Source organism: Hemibagrus wyckioides, linkage group LG08 (assembly GCF_019097595.1).
Source record: "Hemibagrus wyckioides isolate EC202008001 linkage group LG08, SWU_Hwy_1.0, whole genome shotgun sequence".
Taxonomy (NCBI): domain Eukaryota; kingdom Metazoa; phylum Chordata; class Actinopteri; order Siluriformes; family Bagridae; genus Hemibagrus; species Hemibagrus wyckioides.
The window spans coordinates 4739604-4766544 of NC_080717.1; the positions used below are offsets into that span (position 1 = coordinate 4739604).

The 26941-nt window shown below is 41.8% G+C and overlaps 2 protein-coding genes across 2 annotated transcripts; both read left to right on the forward strand.

Moving 5' to 3' along the window:
• Positions 1-49: 49 nt before the first annotated feature.
• simc1 (SUMO interacting motifs containing 1) lies at positions 50-12855 on the forward strand. Its single transcript, XM_058397158.1, has 10 exons — positions 50-701; positions 2028-3086; positions 7423-7676; positions 8427-8496; positions 8589-8749; positions 8863-8958; positions 9804-9935; positions 11303-11459; positions 11873-11957; positions 12080-12855. Exons 1-10 carry the CDS (start codon positions 573-575, stop codon positions 12289-12291), a joined length of 2355 nt encoding a protein of 784 aa, XP_058253141.1. The 5' UTR covers positions 50-572; the 3' UTR covers positions 12292-12855.
• Positions 12856-13701: 846 nt separating this feature from the next.
• cnot6b (CCR4-NOT transcription complex, subunit 6b) lies at positions 13702-26289 on the forward strand. Its single transcript, XM_058397159.1, has 12 exons — positions 13702-13923; positions 15478-15599; positions 16392-16578; positions 17719-17804; positions 17906-18010; positions 18626-18694; positions 18843-19000; positions 19832-19986; positions 20766-20920; positions 21040-21273; positions 21739-21941; positions 23263-26289. Exons 2-12 carry the CDS (start codon positions 15488-15490, stop codon positions 23473-23475), a joined length of 1677 nt encoding a protein of 558 aa, XP_058253142.1. The 5' UTR covers positions 13702-13923; positions 15478-15487; the 3' UTR covers positions 23476-26289.
• The last annotated feature ends 652 nt before the right edge of the window (positions 26290-26941 follow it).

Below are 26941 nucleotides of genomic sequence, written 5' to 3' on the forward strand. Positions count from 1 at the left end.
ATGTGTTCAACATCCCTGCACTTATACATGCCGAAACCTTATCTATACACTTATAACCTATTTTTCGTGCTACAACAAGCTACTTATAACGGTCAAGTAACGTCTAAACTAACCTAAGCTAACAGTATAGTGGTTATAACTTAGTTGTTAGCATGTTAGCTAATACTACACTGCGCTATCTAGCGCGAGCTACCGCTTTCAATTTCACTTCTCGAAGCTCCTCGGTGTTAAGCGTCTCAGCTCGCGCCTCCTACTAGCTTGCTAACCGGCTTCTTTTCGCCATTGTATAATGAAATGTCTTTGGGTTTGTTTCTCCTTATATATACGAAAGCCAATTTTGTATAAAAATGGACGACTGGACCACCACTTGGACATTTCCGCGTTTATTAAGCTAAACTACCAAGTTAGCAGCTAGCTCTGTTAGTTAGTGTTGGTGTGTGTTTTTATACGGTATACACTTCCGTTTGTTTTTAGCTCTCCATCTAACCACGATTCTCAGACTGGTTTAAGCTTTTTTTCTTTGTTTTTCGGCTCAATGGTTGAACTGGATCTCGAAACCCTAGATTTCCATCATGGATGATGTTATTTCACTCAGTTCTGGAAGTGAAGAGGACTCGGATATTGAGTTTGTCAGCAGTTATAAAGATGACAGCTCCAGTGGCATTCCGTTTATCAGAGCTGAACTCCTGCCTGTTACACCTGTGAGTCTCAGTTACTCTTCTTTCTCTCTTTCTCTCTCTCTCTAAACAAATTTTATTTCCAGAGTATTTTAGTAATAATTTAAGTATCTGTCTGTATTTAAAACAAACACCAGCAGTTGCTGTGATATTAGCCACCTGCTTTGTGCTTGCTTGCTTACACACGTGCTATCACTTTTCCTCCTTTTTTAAAAATTCCTCGTGCCTTTCTATCATAATGTGTTTGTTTTTGTTTGTTTGTTTGTTTGTTTTCATCCCCATCGGAATTTCAAGAAGTTCCTTACACTTTCTGTATTGTTCACACCCATAATTTAGGGGGTTATATACACAAAACCTAAGCGTATAACATTACATACTACTGTTTTAATAATAATAATAATAATAATAATAATATGACTTACTTCCCTTTTTACTAACTGTCCCTCTTTATATACTGCCCCCTCAACATACTGTCCCCTTTACATACTTCCTCCTTTGCTACCTGCCCCCTGTTACATACCCTACTGTTACTGACCCCTTGTGGACTTGGCCCCTTAGATCCAGTGAAAGGAACTCTTAATGCTTCAGCTTCATACCAAGACATTATGGACAGTTTCATGCTCCCAACTTTGTGGGAACAGTTTGGGGATGACCCCTTCCTGTTCCAACATGACTGCACACCAGTGCACAAAGCAAGGTCCATAAAGACATGGATGAGTGAGTTTGGTGTGGAGGAACACAGAGTCCTGACCATCAACACCTTTGGGATGAATTAGAGCGGAGACTGCGAGCCAGTCCTTTTCATCCAACATCAGTGCCTGACCTCACAAATGTGTTTCTAGAGGAATGATCAAAAATTCCCATAAACACACTCCTAAACCTTGTGGTAAGCCTTTACAGAAGAGCTGTTATAGCTGCAAAGGGTGGGACAACTCCATATTGCATTCATGTGCATGTAAAGGCAGATGTCCCAGTTTTGGCCTGGCTCGCAATCTCCACTCTAATTCATCCTAAAGGTGTTCTATCAGGTTGAGGTCAGGACTCTGTGAAGTTCCTCCACACCAAACTCACTCATCCATGTCTTTATGGACCTTGCTTTGTGCACTGGTGTCCAAAAATTGTCCAAAATGTCTTGGTATGCTGAAGCATTAAGAGTTCATTTCACTGGAACTAAGGAGCCGAGCCCAAACCCTGAAAAACAACACCTGAATTCAGTGATTTGGAGGGGTGTCCCAAAACTTTTGGCAATATAGTGTATTTAGTCCAAAAGAGCTTGCTTTGCTAATCTGCGTACAAGCATGTATTCATCTTACAGATAATATATTATTTTTGTGTTCCGGTTTATCTCAGGTTCTTATCGACATCACAGAGCACTCCTTTTCACCGAACAGACCAAGACCTTCACAAACACTAAAGAAACTGCCGTGTTCCACTATAGAAATCATCGATCTGAATAACATATCCGACTCATGTGGCAGCCTTCCAGCCAAATCGCGTGGAAAACTTCTTCAGTCGGAATACACTGTGAATCTCGAGAAAGACGTGATTTGTTTGGACTCCGGTGATGGGAATGATGGTCAGTCTCCTGTTTCTGTGTCACAGGATCAAGAAAACTCTTACACAAAGCAACACAACGGCGTTCAGTCGTGTTTACAAGCTAGCAACACGCAACAGTCAGTACACGTTTCTCACCCTTCAAGCCCGAAAGATATTTCGTTCTGCTTCGAGCCTTCAGATGGATTCTTAGAGTTTTTAGAAACACAGAACACTAATCACACACAGCAAACGCCACCGTCACCACGTGCTGAAAATCATGACGCAAGCTTGGACTCCCCACACAGCTGGCTGGACAAAGCTCTTTCGCCGTTTAGCCTCAACAGTCCGTACTACTGCCCGAGCGAAATCGACGAGGCCGTGTTCTCTGATGAATCCCTCATTCTCATTGACCAGGACCAGGACCAGGACCAGAACCACACATCGTGCAGCCTCGATAAAACCGGATTGCCGTTTGATTTGGGTGACAGCATGGCACCGCAAGAAAAAAACCACAGACACGCTTTATCACCTCATCCACAGACTCTCGCCTCTCACATTCTTCCTACCTCAGACAGAGCTCCTCTTCCCACCAGTCCTACATCTACAGAACTCCTGGCTGGCGATTCTCCAGAAACGGGATCTGATCTGGACATGGAGAGTCCACCTATCAGTCCTATGAAGTCCTCTAACACTTTCAGTCCACCGTCACACATGATGTTGGGTACTAAAGACTCCGCTTCAGTGTTACAGGAGAACGGGACGGACGCCGACACCACAGATCTCTCAGAATGCTGTACGGGTGCCGGGCAGCAGATTTCTCTGGTGCAGTTCAAAAAACTGAAATATTTATTAGGGACACGAGATCAGCATACGGTAAACATTTCCTTTGCTTATCCACCCCGCCCAAAAAAAAACGTTTTATTCTAATGAGCTGGCCAAAGATACTGTAACCTGTAGTGTAGGTTTTTCACTGACCACTACGGTGGCTGAGAAGTGCAAAATACAATAACAAAACCAAAAGAGTTTGCAAATAGAATTCTTACATCTGATTGGATGAGACATCTGTCACTCAAGATTTAAAGAAAATAACAAATATGTATATTTCTCTTCATAAAAAAAAAAGCAATTTTCATAAAAAAAAAAAAAGCAAAGTGATTTTGGATATACTGATAGCGTATCATGGCATAAAGGTTAGTTTGCGATGTCTATAAACACACCTAAAAGTTTTGGGACACCCCTCCAAATCACTGAATTCAGGTGTTGTTTTTCAGGGGTTGGGCTCGGCCCCTTAGTTCCAGTGAAAGGAACTCTTAATGCTTCAGCTTCATACCAAATCATTTTGGACAATTTCATGCCCCCATTTTGTGGAAACAGTTTGGGGATGACCCCTTCCTGTTCCAACATGACTACACACCAGTGCACAAAGCAAGCTCCATAAAGACATGGATGAGTGAGTTTGGTGTGGAGGAACTTGGTGTGGAGTCCTGACCTCAACCTGATATAAAACCTTTTGGATGAATTAGAGTGGAGACTGTGAGCCAGACCTTCTCATCCAAAATCAGTGCCTGACCTCACAAATGCTCTTCTACAAGAATGGTAAAAAATTCCCATAAACACACCCCTAAACCTTGTGGAAAGCCTTCCCAGAAGAGTTGAAGCTGTTATAGCTGCAAAGGGCGGGACAACTCCATATTAAATTCATGTGCATGAATTTTCTACTCACAAAAAGTTAAGGATATTTGGCTTTTGGGTGACATTTATGGAAAATGTAAAAGGTCCATGCTACAGTGATATTATATTATGAAAGTAGGGCATTAAAGTAGAAGCATGCAATGGTGATTTCCTCATCTCAAACAATTTATTGAAACAAAAGCCAACAACAGTGGTGGGTATACCCCAACAAAAAATGTCAATGTCTCAATAATTTGTCATGTGCCCTTGACCATCAATTACAGCTTGACAACGACGTCTCATGCTGTTCACTAGTCGACTTATTGTCTGCTGAGGCATGGCATTCCACTCTTCTTGAAGGGCGGCCCTCAGGTCATTGAGGTTCTGGGGTGCAGGGTTACGAGCCTCTACATGGCGACTCAGCTGATCCCATAGGTTTTCTGTGGGATTCAGGTCTGGAGAAAGTGCAGGCCACTCCATTTGAGGTACCCCAGCCTCCAGCAGCCGTTCCCTAATGATGCGACCTCGATGAGCTGGAGCATTGTCGTCCATGAAGATGAAATTCGGCCTGTGTTGTTCATGCAGGGGCACAATGACTGGATTATTGATGTTATTCAGGTAGTATTGGCTTGTCACTGTACCATACACAAGATGTAGGGCAGTTCTGTATTGAGTAGACACACCTGCCCAGACTGTAACACCACCACAACAGTGGCTGATGCATAGCGCTCTCCTTGACGTCTCCAACATCGTTGGCGGCCATCATTTCTGCTCAATGTGAATCGACTTTCATCAGAGAACAGCACTGAGGCCCACTGGTCCCTCGTCCAGCGTAAATGCTCCCTGGCCCGACACCTGTGCCTCTAGCACGCAGACCACGCTGATGTAAACGAATGGTCTGACGTGACCCTTGGGTGCCTCTCACCTCCCTTAAATGTGCTTGGAGTTGAGTGGCATTCATCATCCGGTTCCGCAGGGCACTGTTCACAATGAAGCGGGCATCAACGTGGGATGTGGCCAATGGATGTCCACTTCTATGCCTTTCTGTGACTCTTCCAGTCTCTCTGTATCTCTGTCGCAACCTGCTGATGACACTCTGGGACACTCTAAGCTCAGTGGCCATTTCCCTCTGAGAACATCCTGTTTGAAGCCTCACAATGGCGAGGTACTGTTGATCAATTGTTAGGTGTGGTCTTGGTCTCATGATGTCAAAATGTGAACAGCATGATGATGAAGACTGTTTAAATACCAATTCTAATTGAACCAGAAAATTTATTGGTCGATTCATGGATCAAACAACAGTTGTGAATTTTGCCGTTAAGCACCTTGTTAGAGAAAAGCAAAGGTTATAGTGCATTTTAGGTGCATCCTGAAATTTCACCCGAAAGTCGAATATCCTTAACTCTTTGTGAGTAGTGTAAAACCTTTGGCTATGTAGTGTATGTTCTGAAGACCAAACTATTCCAGCTTGAAGGATGTAAGGAACGCTATAAGAACAGAGCTGCGTTCATATAAACGCAAATCTAATTTCTACTGCTGCAGCCTGCTGGACTTCCTGTGTATCTTGACTGACAGATGCCTCGTCCAATCAGCAGTAAGAATTCCATTCACAAACTATACCAACCTTTTCCAGTTTGTCTAAGTTGTCGTTGTGTTTTTGGTTCTCACCCACACATTTTCACTTTTCACTTCAATACTGGTCCATGATGTCTTGACTTTGACATGGTTTTCAAAACCAATGCTTTTTTGATGCATTTTCCCTAAGTGCCACATTTAACAAGGAATTGTTGATAATGAATAAAGAGAATAAAGAGAACTATGAGTAGTTTGGTTTCAGACCAGCTGCATAGCAAATAAATGCTAGTTTTGGTCAGAAAGCTGTTGACATACCCGCTGACACTGTGGTGTATTTCACCCAGATTCTTCAAGCCCATGAGGTGGACATACGCCTGATCTGGCTCCTCCTACATGGGGGTGGAGACAACGGACGGTTTCATGGGTTAGAGTCTTAGGCTAAAGTTAGACTTTTGTGGGTTAGGGTTAGACTGTCTCATTTAGCACAGCATTGCTGTTCTTCATACAGTCAAAAGTGTGGTTTTCTTTTCAGCAGAGATTAATCAAGTGTTGAAAGGTGAAAGATGAAGATGAAAGGTTTCATCAGGCTTAACGTATTATTTGAGCAAAAGTTTGTGCACCTCTGACCTCACGTCTGTATGCGGTACTTCCTGCAAACTGTTTTCGCACATAATTGTCTGCACTGACTTTGCATGCTGTAGCATTACAGTTTCCCTTCAGTGGAACTTATAGGTTTGTGGACGCATGACCATCACTCCCATATGTGGTTCCTCCCCAGCTTGTTGCCTCACACAAGTTTGAAGTTTGAAGTTTGCTCACAATACTATAGAATGCCTTTGCATGCTGTAACATTACAATTTCAGAGGTTTAAACACTGTTCAAGCATGACAATTCCCCTGTGCACAAAGAACCTGAGCTCCATGAAGACATGGTGGAGGTTAAAGTTGGAGAGGAAGAACTCAAGTGCACAGAGCCCTGACTCTGACTCAACCCCACTGAACAGCTCTTAGATGAACTGGAACTAGAGCCTGACCTCACTCACAACCTGACCTCACTCACAGATCACAAATGCTCTGGTGGGTGAATGAACACAACCATGCTTAAACATCTTGTGAAAATCCTTCCCAGAAGAGCAGAGTTTATTATAACAGCTAAATTTATTATTATCATATTCACTGGAATCAGTCCACAAACCTTTGACCATAAAGTGCACTTTGTCTGGTCCCTTTTTCTACATACGGTCAACTTCAACTCATGATTGTCACTTATCTGATGCAATATTCATGGGTTCTTTGTAATCATATTTGGGATGTTAGGGATGTTGATGTGGTAGCTTAGTGTTTAAGGTGTTGGACTACTGGTCAGAAGGTTGTGAGTTCAAATTCCAGGTCCACAATTGCTCAGTTGTATAAAATGAGATAAATATGTAAGTTGCTCTGGATAAGGATATGAGTGCCTGCCAAATCTAAATATTTCACAGAGTTTTTTTTAGTTGGGAAAGTTTTAATGTGCCAGCTATACAGAATGAAAATGCTAAAAATACAGAATCCATGAAAGCTATGAATAATTTTTTCACTAATGTTTATGAGCATTATTTAACACTGTCACAAGAATGGAAGAGAATCAGTTTACCTGCCCATGCAGATTAATCTGTACATCCTATGCTAAGACCTTCACCCTTCTATATTTATTCCCATTGTCTCACTCTAAATCCATGCCAAAGCTTATGCATGACAGGGTCATGAGCAGGCAAGGCCCATTGATGGACATGGGGAGCGAAGGCTGGCCCGTGTGATCCGATCCAACAGATGAGCTACTATTGCTCAAATTGCTGAAGAAGTTAATGCTGGTTCTGATAGAAAGGTGTCAGAATGCAGGACAGGTCAGGGCTGTTTTGTCAGCAAAAGGGAGACCAACACAATATTAGGCAGGTGGTCATAATGTTATGTCTTCTTTCTAACAGCGCAGTGCTGAAGAGGACAACAAAGACTTCGGTATGGCCGAGCCTCTGTGCAGGCAGAGCCTGAGTCTGGTCTACAGCACCATCGAAGAGAACTACACAGAAGGCACGCTGCAGCTCCTCTCTGACCTAATCCAACCTTGTTATTACCCTCCTTCTGACATCACAGTTCACCTCCTGAAAGGAATCCTGCTGGAGCCGCAGTGCACCCCGGTGTTGGCGCTGGAAGCCTACAACCTGCTGATGAGGACGCAGAAGTGAGTCGCAACCTCGTGGTGATCACCATCATTACAGTGTAATAGATGCTAATATGTCAGGTTAATATGAGTTTTAAGAAAACACAGTTGACCGAACAGTGCTTTTAAATTCTTGTTTCTGATTGGTCAGATTAATTGATTAATTAGTTTTGAATACAAATATCAGGTTTATATCAATGGCTTTCTTGTTGCTATAGTTACAACTTGGCCTGTATGCCAGACACTTGTAATAACAGGAATTAAAACGTGTATTTGTTGATATAGTGAGGTTTTATTTCTACTGCACTATAACTATATTCGCAATATGATCCACAATATTAACATATTTTTTAAAAAATGAATAAATGTATTGTAATAAATAGAAATCGTAAGCATAGACACATTGCTGTGGTATAAGAGGAATAAACACACTCCAGGATGTGCAGTTTTAGGAATATAATCCACTTTGAGGTGCTAAAAGAAACACACGCCAGCTCTGATTATTTTCCTATAACAGCACACCCCGAACTGTTTTATTCCTTACAAAGCCAATTGGGCAAATATTTTTTTAGTAGCACTATGGATTTACACTATTGTATTATTGTTTTTTGTGCATTTTAAAGACTGTATTAAATTGGATGATGAAACATGCAACATATAATTTAGATAATTATTGCTTTAATAAAAAGCAAATAAAAGAGCAGGATTGTTAATCTGTCAGATTGATGTAAGAGAAAGTGGGCCACTAAATCAAGAAAACTTCTCTTCCAGATACCATCCTGCAGACAAATCCATGATCCCATGGGACTGGGAGTTGTTGTCGTCCATCATGGCTGAACAGGTAGGTAAGACATAAAGGCTAGCATTTGACAGCTTTATCGTGACTTCCTTTCTGTGCTCCTGACGCTCTGGACGTCGTCATGTGTCTGTAAGGACGAGGCGAAGAGGCTGCGCAGCGAAGTGCGATGTCTGCTGCTTCAGTATGTCCTGCAGGTTTTGGAAGACGACTTCCAGTTCAAGCTCCCCATGCTGCGGCTTCACCTCTCGATCGCTAACGAAATGCTTTCGTGTGATCACAGGTTCAGACAGGTCAGGTGAGTGATATGAGCACAATCCCAAAGTGATTTAGTTCATTACAGTGCATCTTGGATACATTAATTGCATTAGATAACTATTTCCTTAACATTCCTGCAACGTTCCCTCTTAGGGAACTCGTGACCTGGCTGTTAGATGTAGCGAAACAGTCATTCTGTACATCTGAGGATGAAGAAATGCAAAAAAGCGAGAGGAACTGCTGTCTCAAGTAAGTTTACGTGAAACTAGAAATAAGTGCCATAAATGTGTTAGACATGTTAAGTTGTCTTTATTTGTCACAAATACATTACTGCACAGTGAAATTCTTTCTTCGCATACCCCATCCTTGGGGGTTGGGGTCAGAGCGCAGGGTCAGCCATGATGCAGCTCCCCTGCAGCAGGGTGGGTTGGGGACCTTGCTCAAGGGCCCAACGGTTGCAGCTTGGTGGTGCTGGGGCTTGAACCCTGATCTTACGGTCAATGACCCAGAGCCTTAACCACTTGAGCTAGCACCACCCCATGTGATGAATAAAAGCAGGCAGTACATTGTCATAACATTATAACATCATGTCATTCCTAGATATGTAACTCGGGAACCCATACAGTCCCAGACTTAATCTTTTGCCCCTTTACGGAAGTAGAAAAAGTATATGTTCTCCCTGTCTCTGTGTGGGCTTCCTCAGGGTTTTCTGGTTTCCTTATTCCCCCCAAAACATGCCAAGATAAATGCCCTTAGCTCTAAACATCTAAAATGTGTGTGTGTGTGTGTGTGGAGGCGTGTGATGGACTGGCTTCCTTTCCAAGGTGTATTCCCAACTTCATGTACGGTGTTTGTGGATAAACAAATTCAGCCTTCTCTATGACCCTGACTAGATTATACAATATAGAAATAATATAGAATGATCCTTTGTCAAAGCAACAATTCTGTATGCCATGTTTCCAAACTAAAACCTCACCTAAAAGCACTACAGGTTTAAGTGAAGATATTTTGAACTGCACATGATAGTGATTATTAAAAGATAAAGTCTAATCAGCACAGCTAGCTCTCATTACATATGTTTATTTTGTATGCAGGATGCTGCTAATTCTGCAGAGGATGCTGTTATTGGCCATGGAGGTGGACCTCAGACCAACCTGTAGCTCCAGTAAGCTCTCTCAGGAGCTGTGTATTAGCCTCAACAGCATGGCGCCGTGCCGAAGGCTCAGGTAAAAAAGAAATAAGAAAAGCAAAGTAGAAATGTCTTTAATGTTTTAGTAACTCAGTCCAAACTGAATCTTTCTAAGAGAGGTAGAAATTCTGCCAGAGGTAGGTTTTGGGGTGTTAACGAATGCCAGGCAGGTGATTTGCTTCTGTTGACAATATAAACTCCATGAAGGCAAAGCTGGAAGAGCTGAAGTGATGAGTAAACAGCAGAAATAAAAAAAAGACATTCTCAGAAGTAGAAGCGAAAGTTACACTATATTGCCAAAAGTTTTGGGATGTCTGCCTTTAATGCACATGACTGTAATATGGAGTTCGCCCGCCCTTTGCTATTAGCTATAACAGCTTTAACTCTCCTGGGAAGGCTTTCCACAAGGTTTAGGAGTGTGTTTATGGGAATTTTTGACCATTCCTCTAGAAGCACATTTGTGAGGTCAGGCACTGATGTTGGATGAGAAGGTCTGGCTCACTGTCTCCACTCTAATTCATCCCAGAGGTTTTCTATCAGGTTGAGGTCAGGACTCTGTGAAGTTCCTCCACACCAAACTCACTCATCCATGTCTTTATGGACCTTTGTACACTAGTATGCAGTCATGTTGAAACAGGAAACAACAACACCTGAATTCAATGATTTAGAAGGGTGTCCCAAAACTTTTGGCTATAAAGTGTATCTTGAATAATTTCAGCTTTTTTTGAACAACATAACAACCCCATGAAAAGGGCAAAATCCAGAGAAGATGAATTAGAGGTAAATTAAGTGAGGTGAATAAACTGCATTGTTTACAGTATACAGCACATCGCTTAATGCTCGCTTAGTTCTGTCTCTAATAAATTGTTGTACCAGAATTGAAGAAGACACCGTGGCAAACAGACCTGACTTAGACACCGCCTGATTCTTCCTTTTATACAGCAGCATTTCTTGAATTTAATTAAATGGTCCCTTTTTGTATTAATTTATGGATTTATGTTGGCTTTAGGGATTTATGGATTTATGAAATAAAAAAGCTATTTAAAGTAATAACTCGAGTGATCGTAAATTCTGACTTGAGGCACGACTGGCAGCAATCAATCAAGCTTTATATAGTAGTCTTATGCATATATTTACACACTCGTGTGTAACCTCTCAAGTGATAGATTTACGAATAAATCAGACAAAAATGAAATCCAGCTTGATTGATGAGAACGTGTCAATCAGTGCTACACCACAGAAATCCCTTCTAGAGCTTTTACGTGATCAGGAAAATAATTTCTGGGCTCAATTCTGATGTGTGATGATGTATTTATTGCTGAAGATTCAGTGCTTTTACAATACTGATTAATTAAAAATGATGCATGTGATTAAACCTTTCTCCTTTTTCTGCGTGTTTGCTAGGTTTTTGTTGTTGAGCACCCTGCAGAGCAACCTGCTGAGGTGTAAGATGGTGGAGCTGCTGCTGGATCAGTCCTGCTCTCAGAAGCGAGTGTTACCCATGTCCTTCAAACTGCTGCTGCACTTCCTGCACACGTCCACGCTGGCACCAGATCCGTCGGTGAGAGCGCAGCACTTCACACTCGCTCACTGAATTGATCATCATCTTCATCACACATGATTTAGTTCATCAGCTTTCATTTTAAATCTCGAGTTTAAATATCGACGGTCACATGTTCTGGATTTTAAGAAAAATACGAAATAGTGTTTTACCTGTGAGACATTTCCGTAAGTCTGCTTTCACACTCGCTGATTGTTTTCTCAGTCACCAAAACACATTCACCTTCTCAGGCACAGCTGAGCACTTCTAGTGACAACCTTCTTAAACTCCCGAGTTAGAGTGGTCATTTTGCGTATATTAAACATCTCATTTGTGAGCTTAAACAAATTTCTCCAAAACCACTCGGAACACACACCCTGTTGTAGGAAGCATAAAGCATTTCCTGATTCCGCCACTGCATTGTCTTCTCTCAGGATGGCACAGAGAGATGGAGAAGGTGGGATGAGCTCCTGCAGCTCGTCTGGATGCTCATGCTCAGCTATCAGGAAGTGATAACGGGTACAAAACTAAACTCTTCCCTCTTTCTGAACATTCAGCGTCTCTTTCTGGAAGAGGAAATAAAGAATGAGAACGTATCTCAGAAGCTTATATAATGCTAATCTTAGCTTTCCGTCCATCAGGTCATCTTCGCTACTCCATTACAGAGCGGTTCAAGCTGACCCGCACTCCCATGTGGACCCAGAACGACCAGGTGACCCCGGCTGCCGTCCAAGAAGCGGCCGAGGCGTTCCTGTCCCGCGCCGTGGAGGACCTCGGCCACGATCTTCCCTCCCAAATCCAAGAGTCATTATCCCAGCTGCAAGAACACTTACTGAGTATCTCTCTGCAATAACAAACTAATAGAAATCAAAGTGTACATACGATGAAGATTATTTTTGTAGAAAATGTATTATAATTTTTAATGACGTCTATATTAAGTATCCCTTTGAGGGTACTTGATGCTTATTTAAATCACTCGACTGAAATGAGGTGGTTTTGTAAAGAGATCAAGAAGTGAGTAAAGTTTTGTTAAAAAAAAACACTGTATAGAAATTCTTTTTGTGAAACTGTTTACATAACATCTCCAACACCAGGCTCTCCAATTGCAGTGAAAGTACTTCGACTTGTTATTATATAATATTAAATATTAAAAGTAATCAGCTACAAGATGATTCTAAATTTCCGAGTTTTGTGTATTCCTGCCTGATGCACAGAATTCCTGGGAATAGACTCCGGATCCACCAGAACTCAGACCGGGATAAAGTGCCTACTAAAGACAAAAGAGTTGATTCTCGTGTGAAAATACGCCACATTTCTATGCATGTTCTCCCTACGTCCATGCGGCTTTCCTCGGGGTTCCTCACAGTCTCCTCCCACCTCCAAAACTGATGCCAGTAGGTGGATACCTTTAATAAAATACCCCTGAGTGTGTGCATAGTGTCCTAACAGCCCACCCAGGACATATTCCTGCCTCACACCCAGTGTTTCTGGGACAGACTCATATCTTATATTAAAAATGCTTAAGAGCTGCAGTGTGTAACTGCTTTTCTGTCTTTGGGTGAATATAAAAACCTCTAATGGTGAAGGAACTTCACAGAGTCCTGACCTTAACTTGATAGAACACCTTTGGGGTGAATTAGAGCGGAGACTGTGAGCCAGGCCTTCGGGTTCAACATCACCTCACAAATGCACTTCTATAGGAATGGTCAAAAATTCCCATAAACACACTCCTAAACCTTGTGAAAATCCTTCCCAGAAGAGTTGAAGCTGTTATGGCTGTAAAGGGTGAGATAACTCCATATTACATTCATGTGCATGTAAAGGCAGACGTCCCAGTTTTGGCCTGGCTCACAGTCTCCGCTCTAATTCATCCAAAAGATGTTCTATCAGGTTGAGGTCAGGATTCTGTGAAGTTCCTCCGCACCAAACTCACTCATCCATGTCTTTATGGACCTTGCTTTGTACACTGGTGTGCAGTCATGTTGGAACAGGAAGGGGTCATCCCCAAACTGTTCCCACAAAGCTGGCAGCATGAAAATGTCTTGGTATGAAGCTGAAGCATTAAGAGTTCCTTTCACTGGAACTAAAGGTCCAAACCCAACCCCTGAAAAACAACACCTGAATTCAGTGATTTGGAGTGTGGGGTGTCCCAAAACATTTGGCAATATAGTGTATGTGCTTGAACTGAAAGGGTTTATGCGTTTAAAAATATTCAATGTGCAGCAGCTCCAGAAGGATGATGATGATGAGAAGGAGGAGGATGGTGATGATAGTGATGATGATGATGCACCTGGGTGAATTGGGCTCAATTAAAGCGAGCTTCCTTTCCTTCAGTGCCATGTAGGCAGAAATAACAGCACCCACACGCCATCATGCTGCTCTGCTTACTGTATCCTTAATCCAGCAGCGGAAAAAGCGAGTTCACCCCGAGCCCAAACCCGGACACAGAGCTCACTCACTGCAGGGGCTTGTTATGCTTTTAAAGGTAAATACCAAACACGGTATATATTTATTATTTAATAACACGGCTTAGATCTGATCTGCTTATTCTTTAGCTACCTGTCTATCTAGCTAGCTCTTTGTGTCAATTTCCAAAAAAAACCATTAAAAATTTTTTTTCCACACGCACACCAGTCGCTTTTATTTATAATAATAACAACAATGATCTAGCGAACTCATGCAAGAGTAATTTGTTTATGATTTTGTGAGCTGGTTCCAGAAATCGCTAGCTATGCTAGCTGGCTAATCTACGCGTCGATGTCATTAACTAGCAAACTCGCAAAACGTTCCGTGTAATGTTTGCTTTGGAAATAATAGAGAAGTCGCGACAAAAACTCGGCGCATTGGGTCGTTTATTGCGACATAATTAGCAACACGGTGCTGAAATGTGTTTCCGCGTTCCCCCGAACTGTTTTTGTAGCATTAGCATTAGCGTTAACGCCACAAGATGCTAGCATCCCCCCCCAGACGCAGCACTAGCATGGTTTAGCAAGATTAGCTAAATTACGTAACATTAATATTGGTGAGAGAAACACGTCTAAATAAATGTTTGTTTACGGCTCACTTTCTTACTTGCAGGAGCTATTTTTTTTGCGTGTAAGATATAAATAATCTTTAATTTTTTTTAAAAAAAAAGATGAGCTAAATAAATAGTTTCATGAATTAAACAGCTGTTTGTGTTCAGTCACCAGAGACTATTGGTTTTTTTATTATTATTATTATTATTATTATTATATTTTCTTTACCTCGTTTAACAAAATAAATATCAATATAATATGATATTTAAGGTGTAATGGACTAGTTAATCTAATATAATTATAGTTAACTATTTAGGAATAAATAAAAAAAGAAAAATCTGGTATTTGTCAATTTTTTAGAGCTATTTTTCTAGAATTATGAAATATTTTCTATAGTTTTAGTCCTAAAACAAGACCAGATATTTTTTGTCCACTCAGTAACGCTCAAGTTCAGTGACAGAAATAAAAAACTGATACCTTCAGTTCTCAATGATTTCTAAAAGCAAAGGCGGTAAAATAATTGAAATGCTTAAAAAATGTCCACCATCTGAAAACTTTCCTATAAACTCAGAGAAAATGAAATGCATTTTTCTAAATAAAATGAGTGAACAAACAAGTCAAGAATGAAGCAATATTAAGTTAAGTTAAAAGTTAAGTAAGAAATAAAACATTATTAAGGCTGTGCTATTATGAGAAAGTAATCAATGACAGGGAACTGATACCATATCAGAGTTGATTATTTTCCAATGACGGCGTATCATGAAGTGTTTTATTCCTTTCATACCTTAGCTGTTTGCAAATAATTCCTCTATACGATGACTGTTGGAGAAAACTCAACCCCTACCTAGCCTCTGTGATGTAAGATAGTTTAGGAATTGTACACAGGGCTTTTGGAGATCTGAGACCTTAGTTTGGACAATAATTTGACAATTTACTGAACATCCCTTTCATTATATTTCCTGATGAGTGTATTTGACGGCTCTGCGTTCTGTAGCGTAAAAAAAAATGTTTTTGTGGCGCAGTGGTCCAGGAATGCCCAAGGAGAAATATGAGCCGCCGGACCCCCGGCGGATGTACACGATAATGACCAGCGAAGAGGCAGCAAGTGGGAAAAAATCTCACTGGGCTGAGCTTGAGATAAGTGGTGAGTATTAATCCATTTTGTAGTTTGCGCTGGGCATGTTAAACAGGGCTGGGCAGGATGACAATATCATGATACGCAGATCAGGCATAACATTTTGACCACCTGCCTAACATTGTGTTGGTTGCCCCTTTGCTGCCAAAACAGCCCTGACCCCCGTCCTGCACTGTGTATTCTGACACCTTTCGATCAGAACCAGCATTAACTTCTTTAGCAATTTGAGCAACAGTAGCTTGTCTGTAGGATCGAATCACAGGGGCCAGCCTTCACTCCCCACGTGCATCAATGAGCCTGTTGCCGGTTCACCACTGTTCCTTCCTTATACCACTTTTTATAGATACTGACCACTGCAGACCCGGAACACCTCACAAGAGCTGCAGTTTTGGAGATGCTCTGATCCAGTGGTCTATCCATCACAATTTCGTCAAACTCGCTCAAATCCTTACGCTTGTCCATTTTTCCTGCTTCTAACACATCAACTTTAAGGACAAAATGTTCACTTGATGCCTGATATATCCCACCCACTAACAGGTGCCATGATGAGGAGATAATCAGTCTTATTCACGGCACCTCTCAGCGGTCATAATGTTATGCCTGATTGGTGTATATAATACACGTATGATCATCACCATCATCAGACGAAAAATACTTTAGTTTTACTCTGTAACAGATCATTTTTATACCAGTTGTTGCATTAAAAATTAGCTGTACAGGCAATAAGACAGTGGTCACAACATGTTTAGTTGATGTTGAAGGTAATTTTTGATCATTTTCTGCTTTTGCTTCATGTCTCAGGTAAAGTGCGGAGTCTAAGCTCGGCCCTGTGGTCGCTCACTCACCTCACTGCTTTGCACCTCAGTGACAACTCGCTGTCACGGATCCCCCCCGACATTGCCAAGCTACACAACCTCGTGTACCTGGACCTGTCGTCCAATAAGATCAGGAGCCTGCCAGCTGAGCTCGGCAACATGGTGTCTCTCAGGTGAGCGAGCCGTGTAGACTGTGTTCTTCTTTGAGTTCAGAGGACCGTCTGAATGCTGACCTTAGTGATCTTGTGCGCTTCATTTGGCAGGATTGTGTCATGTTCATTAAGGCAGCATGAAGTCTAAAGAAGGAAGATTTATTACTTATTATTATGAATAACCAAATATCCCCTGAAGTGAGAGAAAAGTGTTTCACAGTCAGGGAGTGTGATTTTAGGTAAATAATAAACAATAGTGTGGCCTTACCTAAAGCCACACTTACCACCCCAACATTGATTGTTTTCCATTAACAGCATGTCCTGAAGAGTTTTATTTCTCTCATTTGGCCTGAATATTTTTTGTTTAGTACAAGAATAAAAAGTCAGTGCTTTTTATTAGTTTATAGTTTTATTGAACAGTATGAAACATCAAGACAAGTTAGTTCCTGTTATCGCTTACATTATATTACCAAAAGTTTTGGGACACCCCTCCAAATCATTAAATTCAGGGGTTGGGCTTGGCCACTTAGTTCCAGTGAAAGGAATTTTTAATGCTTCCGCATACCAAGACATTCTGGACTATTTCATCGGTCAGACATTGGTCAATTTGACAGAGGCCCCTTCCTGTTCCAACATGACTGAGTCTTGACTTCTATGTGCACTGGTGTGCAGTCATGTTGGAACAGGAAACATAGTTGGGAGCATGAATGAAATTGTCCAGAAATGTCTTGGTATGCTGAAGCATTAAGAGTTTCACTGGAACTAAGGGGCCGAGCCAGACCCCTGAATTCAGTGATTTGAACGGGTGTCCCAAAACCTTTGGCAGTATAGTGTATGTTACCGTCCTATTTTCCCTTCAAAGAAATCTGCAGCTTACTATCTTTCCAAGAAAGTGAAAGCAGCAAAACACCCAGTTTGAGCTTTACCTCCGACTCCTACAAAGCTCTGATGCTGCAGAATCCTTCCATGTCTTCCTAAACAACACCTATTGCGTTCTGTACAGGTCCCTGAGCAAGTTATTATTACTTATAAGAAACGATAAGATCAAGATTCAGCAGTGCTGTGTTAGAAGTCTGATGAATGTATTTAGTATTGTCTTTCATTTATACTGCAAGTTTTCCTGTTTGTTTTAAAGCCTCCATGTCCCTGTGTCCTCCACAGGGAACTGCTTTTAAATAACAACCAGTTGCGGGTTCTACCTTTCGAATTGGGGAAACTGTTTCAGTTACAAACACTGGGGTTAAAAGGTGAGTGGGGGTTATTGTCCATCCTCCATTATGATACTGATGATGATGATGATGAGTATGGTGATGTAACACGTTCTGCATCCTGTACCCATTTTCCACAGGAAATCCACTTGCACAGGACCTCATGAGCCTCTACCAGGAACCGGATGGCACCCGTCGACTGCTGAACTACCTTTTGGACAATCTTGCTGGTGCTATTAAACGCAGTAGGTTTCCCTCAGGATGGCTGCTGCTGCAATGTTTGTCGTTTCGCAGTCATTTATGCAAATCGACGCTGAGTGAGACTAGCTGAACGTGCGTGCATGATGACTAAAATCACCAGTTTATTCAGTTCCGTTTATAATCCGTCAAAGGTCCGATGGAAAGTAAAAATCGTTTGTGAAAAGTTAGCAGCACCCTGCGAACATCACAGGAGCAAACCGCTAGTTTAGTAAGAGATTTTCAGAATTTCTTTTCCAGTTTCCAGCATCGTATCAGTGAGAAAGCCAACATAGAAGTAGTTGAAGCATTGGTGCAAGCAGTTTTGCTAGAGATTTGTTGCAGCTAGTTGGTTAACTATGAGACTATCAGACTAAAGTTTAAGCTTTGGAAGATGACCTGTTTGAGGAGGTGAGAGAGCTGGACTGGCTGTTTCGGCAGATAAGAACGGCTTTGTGGGAAATGTCCAGAAGTGTGACTTGAAAACAGGCATATGTTACAGAATAAAAACCTTGGAAAAGATGTTAATTTTTAACAAGTTGTTCAGGGTAGATAGAAAATACAACTAAATGACACACAAATGTCGTCAGGATGTCTGCTCATGTAATTTTATTTTTTTTTAGTCCCAACTGAGCAACCGCCGTCCAGGTCGTGGATCGTCCTGCAGGAGCCGGAGAGAGTCAGGCCCGCAGGTACTCCTTTCTCCTACATGTTTTGTGTACGCTGCTCGCTGATTTGCATGTTCAGTGCCAGTGGTTAAGCATTAACTGAACAGGTGGTTGGCAGACGAGATAAAAGAAAAGGCCTATTGTTTACGCCGCTCTGTCTCTTTTCACACAGCTGTGTTCTCAGTAATGTGCTACAACGTACTGTGCGATAAGTACGCCACACGCCAGCTGTACGGCTACTGCCCTCCCTGGGCTCTCAACTGGGAGTACAGGAAGAAGGCCATCATGCAGGAAATACTCAGCTGCAATGCTGACATCATCAGCCTACAGGTACCAGACGTGATTATAATGTGACACGAAGCTTTATGACCACTAGAAACTACTTCCAAATCTCCTTACAGAAAACTTCAAGTTTATAACTTAATAATAACTTGTATTAGCGCATTAATATTAATGTAAGCCATGTTGCCAGAACCACTACACCCTCCAGATGAATATGGGGGAGATATGTGGCGTGACACGTGTGTTGTATGATGAGTGCGTCATTTTGCTTAGACCACAGTGATTACAATTACAAGAGTAATTTATTAGTAATCACACATCATGCATTTTAACAGTTTACTGTTAGATCGTCCGAGAGACAAGTTAGTTCCTCTTCACACCACGTTATAGCTGCGATCTCTCACACACACATACAAACACGCACACACTTCGCAGCCTGTCGTTTTAGTGAGAAAACGGAAAGCGTAACTGAGACCGAGAGCACGTACAACCAAGACTCCGTCCATAAATGTTAAGTAAATGTCTTCTGACGCAACAATCCTTCCTCACATCAACCGTTAAACAATTCTGTTTATTATCAGTCTTATTATGATTGTCGAGCGTCTACCATACAAGCCTTTGTTTGTGTGTGTGTGTGTGAGAGACCTGTTGCTATAGAAACAGTGCTGTTATATGAAACTAATGCATGCCTTCTGACCAATCAGAGTCGAGCATCTAACAGAGCTGTGGTAGAAATGAATCAAAACCTTATGACCAATCAGTGGAGCATTTAGTATAGTAAAAAAAATGTTCTATAAAATCCTGGTACCAGTGCAGTTTAAAGGATAAGCTGCATATGTTGCGGCTATTCTCTCAAATCCATTACTTTATGCCTTTCAGGAAGTGGAGACGGAACAGTATTATAACTACTTCCTGGTGGAGCTGAAAGTGCAGGGGTACGACGGATTCTTCAGTCCAAAGTCCCGAGCCAGAACCATGTCCGAGTCAGACAGGAAACATGTGGATGGATGTGCAATATTCTACAAGACCGAGAAGTGGGTACACACCCGATTTCACACACAAACCATTTCAAACGGTCATGTTTATAAGAGTTCGGCGATCTTCCTGATTCGACATGCCACCTGATTACTGACGCATGGATGAGCTGAAATCTGGCATGTGAAGACCCGTTTACACAGAACAAAAATACCTGAGATTTTATTTTTTTAATTCTCAAAGCGTGGCCCATGAAGCATAGCATTCCAGTGGTGGACATCAGAAACCACAAGTTATTCTCTTTATTATTGTATAGTTTAATAGTTTAACCCTAACACTAATCCCAGGTTTGACTGGTAGGTTAAATCTAGTGAGTTTAAATCAAATCTCAACCCCAAAAACAGTATACAGGAATAAAGAATAGACTGGAGTATTATTGTAGTATAGTAATGGTGCCTTAGATTTTCAGTAGTTTCTATCGAGGGAGTTTGTGGAATGGTAAGTTTATGAATTACAAGGAAAATTGAATGGATGCTGAAGTGATTCTCACGGGTGCTGAATCGAATTGTTTGGATACTGAATCGAATCATAAGGGTATGCTGAATTGGATTGTTTGTGCTGGAACTGTTTTTGGGCATCAATCCATTTGTATGCTTACCGTATCACATGCTATGTATTGATATGTTCATCATATTGTTTTAAAGAGGAAGGTTCAGAGCGGAGGTTCCAAACTCTCTCTCCTCTGAGTTTTTATCTGTGTTTTGCATTCAAACCTAGTATTGAAAGCCTTGTATTGTTTTGAAGGTTTAATGACATGCTGCTTGTGTGTTTTGTCCAGGTTCAGCGTGGTGCAGAAGCACACAGTGGAGTTTAACCAGCTCGCCATGGCTAACTCGGAGGGATCGGAGGCCATGTTGAACCGCGTCATGACCAAGGACAACATCGGAGTGGCGGTGCTGCTGGAGCTACGCAGGGAAATGATGGAGATGACGCGTGAGTCTGTGGAAAATTAAAACCACAATTAAACATTAAAACCACAAAAAAACACATCCTACTGTTTCTACCCTAATTCTGTTTCTTAACTTTTTTTTTGCTTTTTTCCATGTGAGCAGAAGGCAAATCTCTCCTCAGCCTGGAGAAACAGCTCATCCTAGTGGCCAACGCCCACATGCACTGGGACCCGGAGTACTCCGACGTGAAGCTTGTACAGACCATGATGTTCCTGTCTGAGGTGAAGAACATCGTGGACAAAGCCACGCGCAGCCTCAAGCTCTCCTCCATATCTGGAGAAACCAACGCCATCCCTCTGGTGCTGTGTGCTGATCTCAACTCGCTGCCTGACTCTGGTTTGTCCTCACTCATTGAATTTAATGCCTCAGAAATGTATTATAATGTCCTCTGAGGAAATGTATGCAGTGTTCCACTTACCCCCGACACTAGAGACTCCTTTATTACTGTAGAAATGAAAACATGTTAAAAAGAAGCGTATTAAAATGAGCCTTTTTTTATTATGCCTGGTGCTATTGTCATAGCTGCTGTTATAGAAAATTAATCGGCACATTGTGACCAATCAGAGTCGTGATTTCAGCAGTGCTGTTATTGACCACTTGTAATTAGCAGTACAGATTGAAATTTGGTCACTTCAGCATGCTGAATTTGTAAAATCATTTTTTTACACTTCCTGTCTACTATAATAGTTGAAATCTTTCTTTATTGGAGGAATCCAGTGTGTTTCTCTGCACCGTTTTCTCTTCCATGTCCATGGGAGTGTTTTGATTTCGAAGCCGTGTGTGTTGTGGTGTATTTTGCAGGTGTGGTGGAATTCCTGAGCACAGGCGGGGTGGACTGCACGCACAAAGACTTTAAAGAGCTGCGCTACAGCGACAGTCTGACCAACTTCAACTGCAATGGCAAGAACAGCTCGTCCAACGGCAGGATCACGCACGGCTTCAAGCTCAAGAGTGCCTACGAGAACGGGCTCATGCCTTACACCAACTACACCTTCGACTTCAAGGTCAGTATGTGCTCAGGTCTTACACCTTTAGAGTTTTTATAAACGGACTGATAAGTAGGGAGGTCTTATTGTGGAACAGATGCATGTTATGTGGTTAAGCAAGGATGCTTCACTGGTCAACTTGTTTATATTTTGTGTGTGCTATCAGAGTTTCATGAGTGAACCATTTACATTCACAGCATGTAGAATAGAACACTACAGGTTATGCTGTTCTGGGAAAATAATCAACAAAGGGGTAGTGTAATGTCAAGTCAGTCAAGAAGCTTTCATTGTCATTTTGACCATATATAGCTGACAGTACACTGAAATGTTTCTCCAGGACCATGGTGCTACATAAAACAACATAACATACACCGATCAGGAATAACATTATGACCACTGAGAGGTGAAGTGAATAAGACTCATTATCTCCTAATCATGGCATCTGTTAGTGGGTGGGATATATCAGGCAGCAAGTGAACATTTTGTCCTCAAAGTTGGTGTTAGAAGCAGGAAAAATGGACAAGCATAAGGATTTGAGCGAGTTTGACGAAGGGCCAAATTGTGATGGCTAGACCACTGGATCAGAGCATCTCCAAAACTGCAGCTCTTGTGGGGTGTTCCCGGTCAGTATCTATCAAAAGTGGTCCAAGGAAGGAACAGTGGTGAACCGGAGACAGGGTCATGGGCGGTCAAGACTCATTGATGCAAGTGGGGAGCGAAGGCTGGCCCGTGTGATCCGATCCAACAGACGAGCTACTGTTGCTCAAACTGCTGAAGAAGCTAATGCTGGTTCTGATCGAAAGGTGTCAGAATATACAGTGCAGGAGAGCTGTTTTGGTAGCAAAAGGGGGACTGGCGCTATATTAGGCAGGTGGTCATAATGTTATGCCCGATTATTGTATAGCTACAAAACACAACACAGAGGTAAGGCCTGAAAGTAACTTGTGCACCCGGGTGCAAACAGACAACGCAAAACAGTACAGGACACAAAATGTGCAAAATAAAAGAACTGTAAACAAGTAGGCTCTTATAAACATATATGCTTGTAAACATATAGGTGTGGCAGTAGTAACTGAATAGTGTGCAAATACAAGCATGTAAAGAGTTATAATGTGGGTGGAGTTATAGATGTATGTGTTGCGGCCAGATGTGAAGCAGCGTTACTGTTACCACTCTGTTGATTGTTTTATGAAACATTTTATTCTTCTCGTACCACAGAAATCTGTCAAGATTGTAAAAGCATTGTTACCCATTCAGCCAATCATATCGCAGCAGCACAATGCATAAACTGCAAGAATGCATATCCTTATTGAACATATCTCTCTTCTCTCTTCTATAGGGTGTAATCGATTACATCTTCTGCTCTGAGCCTCAGCTGAACGTTTTGGGAGTCCTGGGACCTCTGGACCATGACTGGCTCCAGGAGAACAACATCAGCGGCTGCCCGCACCCCCACATCCCGTCAGATCACTTCTCCCTGTTTGCACAGCTGGAGCTGTTCCTGCCCCAGCATTCCCCCATCAATGGGGTGCACCTGCCTGCACGCAGGTAGTCAGCCCCCCCACCCCGAGACGCCACCATGGGGGGGGGCGGCGGCACTGCACACTCCCACCTCTGACACGTTCTTCTGGCAACTTACTGAAAACGACCGAACCTCGAAACTACGCCATTCTCTTTGTGCTTCTTCTTTCTTTCTTTTTCTTTTCACTTTTTTTTTTTTTTTTAATTAATTTAATTTTTAAAAAAATGTCACGGATGTCTTTTCTCTTCTTTTTTTTTCTCCCTTTCCTTGTTTACTTGATGGAGCCAAATTTGCTTCTAAAACTCTGAGAGGCCCGGTTTCCCAGTCTCTCGTTAAGCTTTGTTTTTATCGTTGTTTTATAGTCGTACGCATGGGTTTCTGTTCAATCACTACTTCACACCGCCTCGGTATCGTCGTTGTCATCCCAAAAAAAGGAAAAAAAAATTCAATAAATAAAAAGGCGTAAGTAGTCCGTAGGTTGTATGTGGTCTCGTATCAGGATGCAGTAACTGTAGTTTAGCTCGCACACGTCAGGTCTGTGATCAGCGCGCGTGTCAACACGCACTCGAAGAAAGTCTGGGCTGAAGGAAATGGAGGTCATAATGCCAATGGCAGTCAGATGTTTAATAATCTAAAGCCAGCAATGATTCCTGAATCCTCACCCAAGTGCATTAAACCTCCTCGTTCCTTTCTAAGCCCTGAACGGATTTCAAAAAAAAAAAAAAAAAAAATCTGACAAGCAATAGCTCACATCCGGTTCTGCTTTTTTTGTACGTACACGTGTGCTCCGATTTTAGCTTTCGTTCTTATGCGTGTCTTTTTAGAGCAGCTTCGGAAAGCGTACGCGTTGCTTATATGGGTGCCAGTCTTTTTTAACGTCCCACGACGGGACGCCAGGAGTGGGTGACGCTCTCATGCGTTGGCTCCTAAAAACGGTGCAATATTCTCAACAGCGTAATCCTTTTAAAGCTAAAGCCGTGGCAAAGGTTTTTATACGAGCTTAAAATATGACAGATCCTCCAGTGCACTTATTCCGAAAGGGTTACCAACACACAGCGATCGATCGATTGGCTTCGTTAAATTCCGTTTTCGAACGCAAACAATCCGAACGCATCGGCTTGATCACTGGTTGCCCATTCATTTTATTTTTTGTGTTGTTTGGTTTTTTGCGACCGAGCTATGCACCTGGAAATGTTTAGCTTCATCGGACGTGAGGTCACTGTGGACGCTCCCACGCGGCGGAGGTCGAGTGGCACACGGGCGCCGGGGGGTGGGGGGCTCTAGATTTCAGCGGGTCTGTATTCAACCAGCATCCGTTCACTGTGTTTTGTGGAAAAGTGGAGAACATTCCGTAAATTTTTCCCACAAACCGCTCATAACTTCTCGAGGTGTGTAGCACTGTCTTTTGCGGCCAGTAGTTTTTACGCCCAAGTCGTTAATAATCCTCGTGGGCTTCTCCAAAAAAAAAAAAAAAACCCCACCACCACCCTCACCCCCACCCCGAGTACTTAAAACACACACACACACACACACATATATATATATATATATATATCTCTATACACATTTAATCTTTAATCTTTACTTGATTGTATATGAGCCACACACAGAATTTCTTTCTTTTGTATTTCATATAAATTATGATTCGGATTTTTATTTTATTTTATTTTTTTGGTATCGTCTAAGTGTGACTGCATTTTTTTTTTTTTTTTTTTTTTTTTTTTTTAAGGACATAAATCAAATTTACCAGCTTGTTTTTAAACATAAACGAAATAAAAAAAATTAAGGTTGAAGAGGTTGTTCCCAGGCGTCACTGCCACACACTCTTGCACTCAGTGACGTTTCGTTTCGTTTCCTCCCCGTTCAATTCGACTCCCGGTCGTTGGTCAGTTCCCCAGAGTCATTTCCGTGTTGTTGGAGGTCTTGCATCGTGCCTCGGTGTGTCCCTTATCTTGCACTACCAGTGAACACCTGTACAACCTCTCATCCTTTACACGTCTGTTCCCCCCACCCTCTATTTTCCCTGAACTACTGTACTACGCAAAGGAATCAGGTCTGTAATATTACGAAAAAATGTTATTTTTGTAGCTAAAGCATCTGTGGTAGGGCTCTTGATATCTTTCCTAGTTTCGAATAAAACCTCGTCTGTTGGCGTTTTTGTTCCTTGCATGTTCCGAAAGGTCTCTCCCTCCTTTTATTTCCCCCCGTATAATCCGAGCTGACTTTATAATAATCCCTTTTTCTCGAGTTCTGTTGGTGTCTAGCAGTAATAGCTCTAGTATGGCCATACTGTTTTTTTTTTTTGTTTTTTTTTGTTCGTTTTTTTTCCTGTGTAGTGCCACGTGGTGCGTTCTTCTTCTATGAAGCCATTTAGCTTAGATTCCCCTCTTTGACTTCCTTTTGTTGAAGTGGACAGGGACAGGGGGGCTCGTTATCGTTTCGTACCTTTTTCGTTTTTCAGCATCTCGGTCGACACGTTCACAGCTTCAGGACCAAAACTCTGAACTCCGGTCCGTAAGAAAATCTCCTGCGGTCGGGTTTATCGCCATCATGTTTTTCTTACGCTTTTAGAAAGTAGACTGAAGGCATCAGTCAGTTAGCACTCGATGCGAGAGCGAACTGATGCATCCGGTCACCTTTTTAGATCCGATCGGTCAGTTTCCACCATGAAATTGTAAACCATTTTTAGCAGTGAAGATACCAATTCTGAACAACTTTTCTGCACCACATCGTTTTTATGTATTGTAAATGACACCTTTTTTTCCCTGTTAATGACCTTGACTTGCTGAAGGTATTGTAGATTTCAGTAGCTTTTTGTAAAGTGTGAATAAAATGTGTATTGCCTATTTTTCTTTCTATGAAAGAGCTTGTGTGGGTGTGTGTGTGGGTGATGATTTTCTTCTACTTAGATTAGCATTTAGATTACAGTTAGGGGGCCAAGCACTTTCTCAGCTCGAGTGAGTCGAATGACATGAGCAATACGGGTTATTTAACAGGCTACTTCGCCAACTTTACCTACTTAAAAGTCGAACATAACCTAGCAGTCCCAAGATTACAAGAAGTTTAAACTTGCTCCACTTTTGCTGCCTTGAGTTTGAACATGCATGGAGGACTCAAAACACAACTCGCTAAAAGCTTTTACACAACTTATTTAAAATAAGTGATTTCAGAATATGATACAAAAATGATGTACAAGAAAAAGACACTAAACAACTTTTAAGAACAAACTTTCAAGGAGCCCTTGAAGGTAGCATTGCCGTCACTAAAATAATGTCAAAGGAAAAATGAAAAAAACAAAGCTCTATTACAGCTTCAGATTAATTCTTTTATATCAGGGATAGCAGAATTCATATACAAGAAAAAAAGATGCCAAATAAACATAAAAACAATTTTTTTTCATGCCGCTTAGCACTACACTGTAATCGCAACTTCACAACTTTTAAGATCTAACAATTAAGGAGCCCTTGAAGGTAGCATTGCCGTCACTGCTTCACTA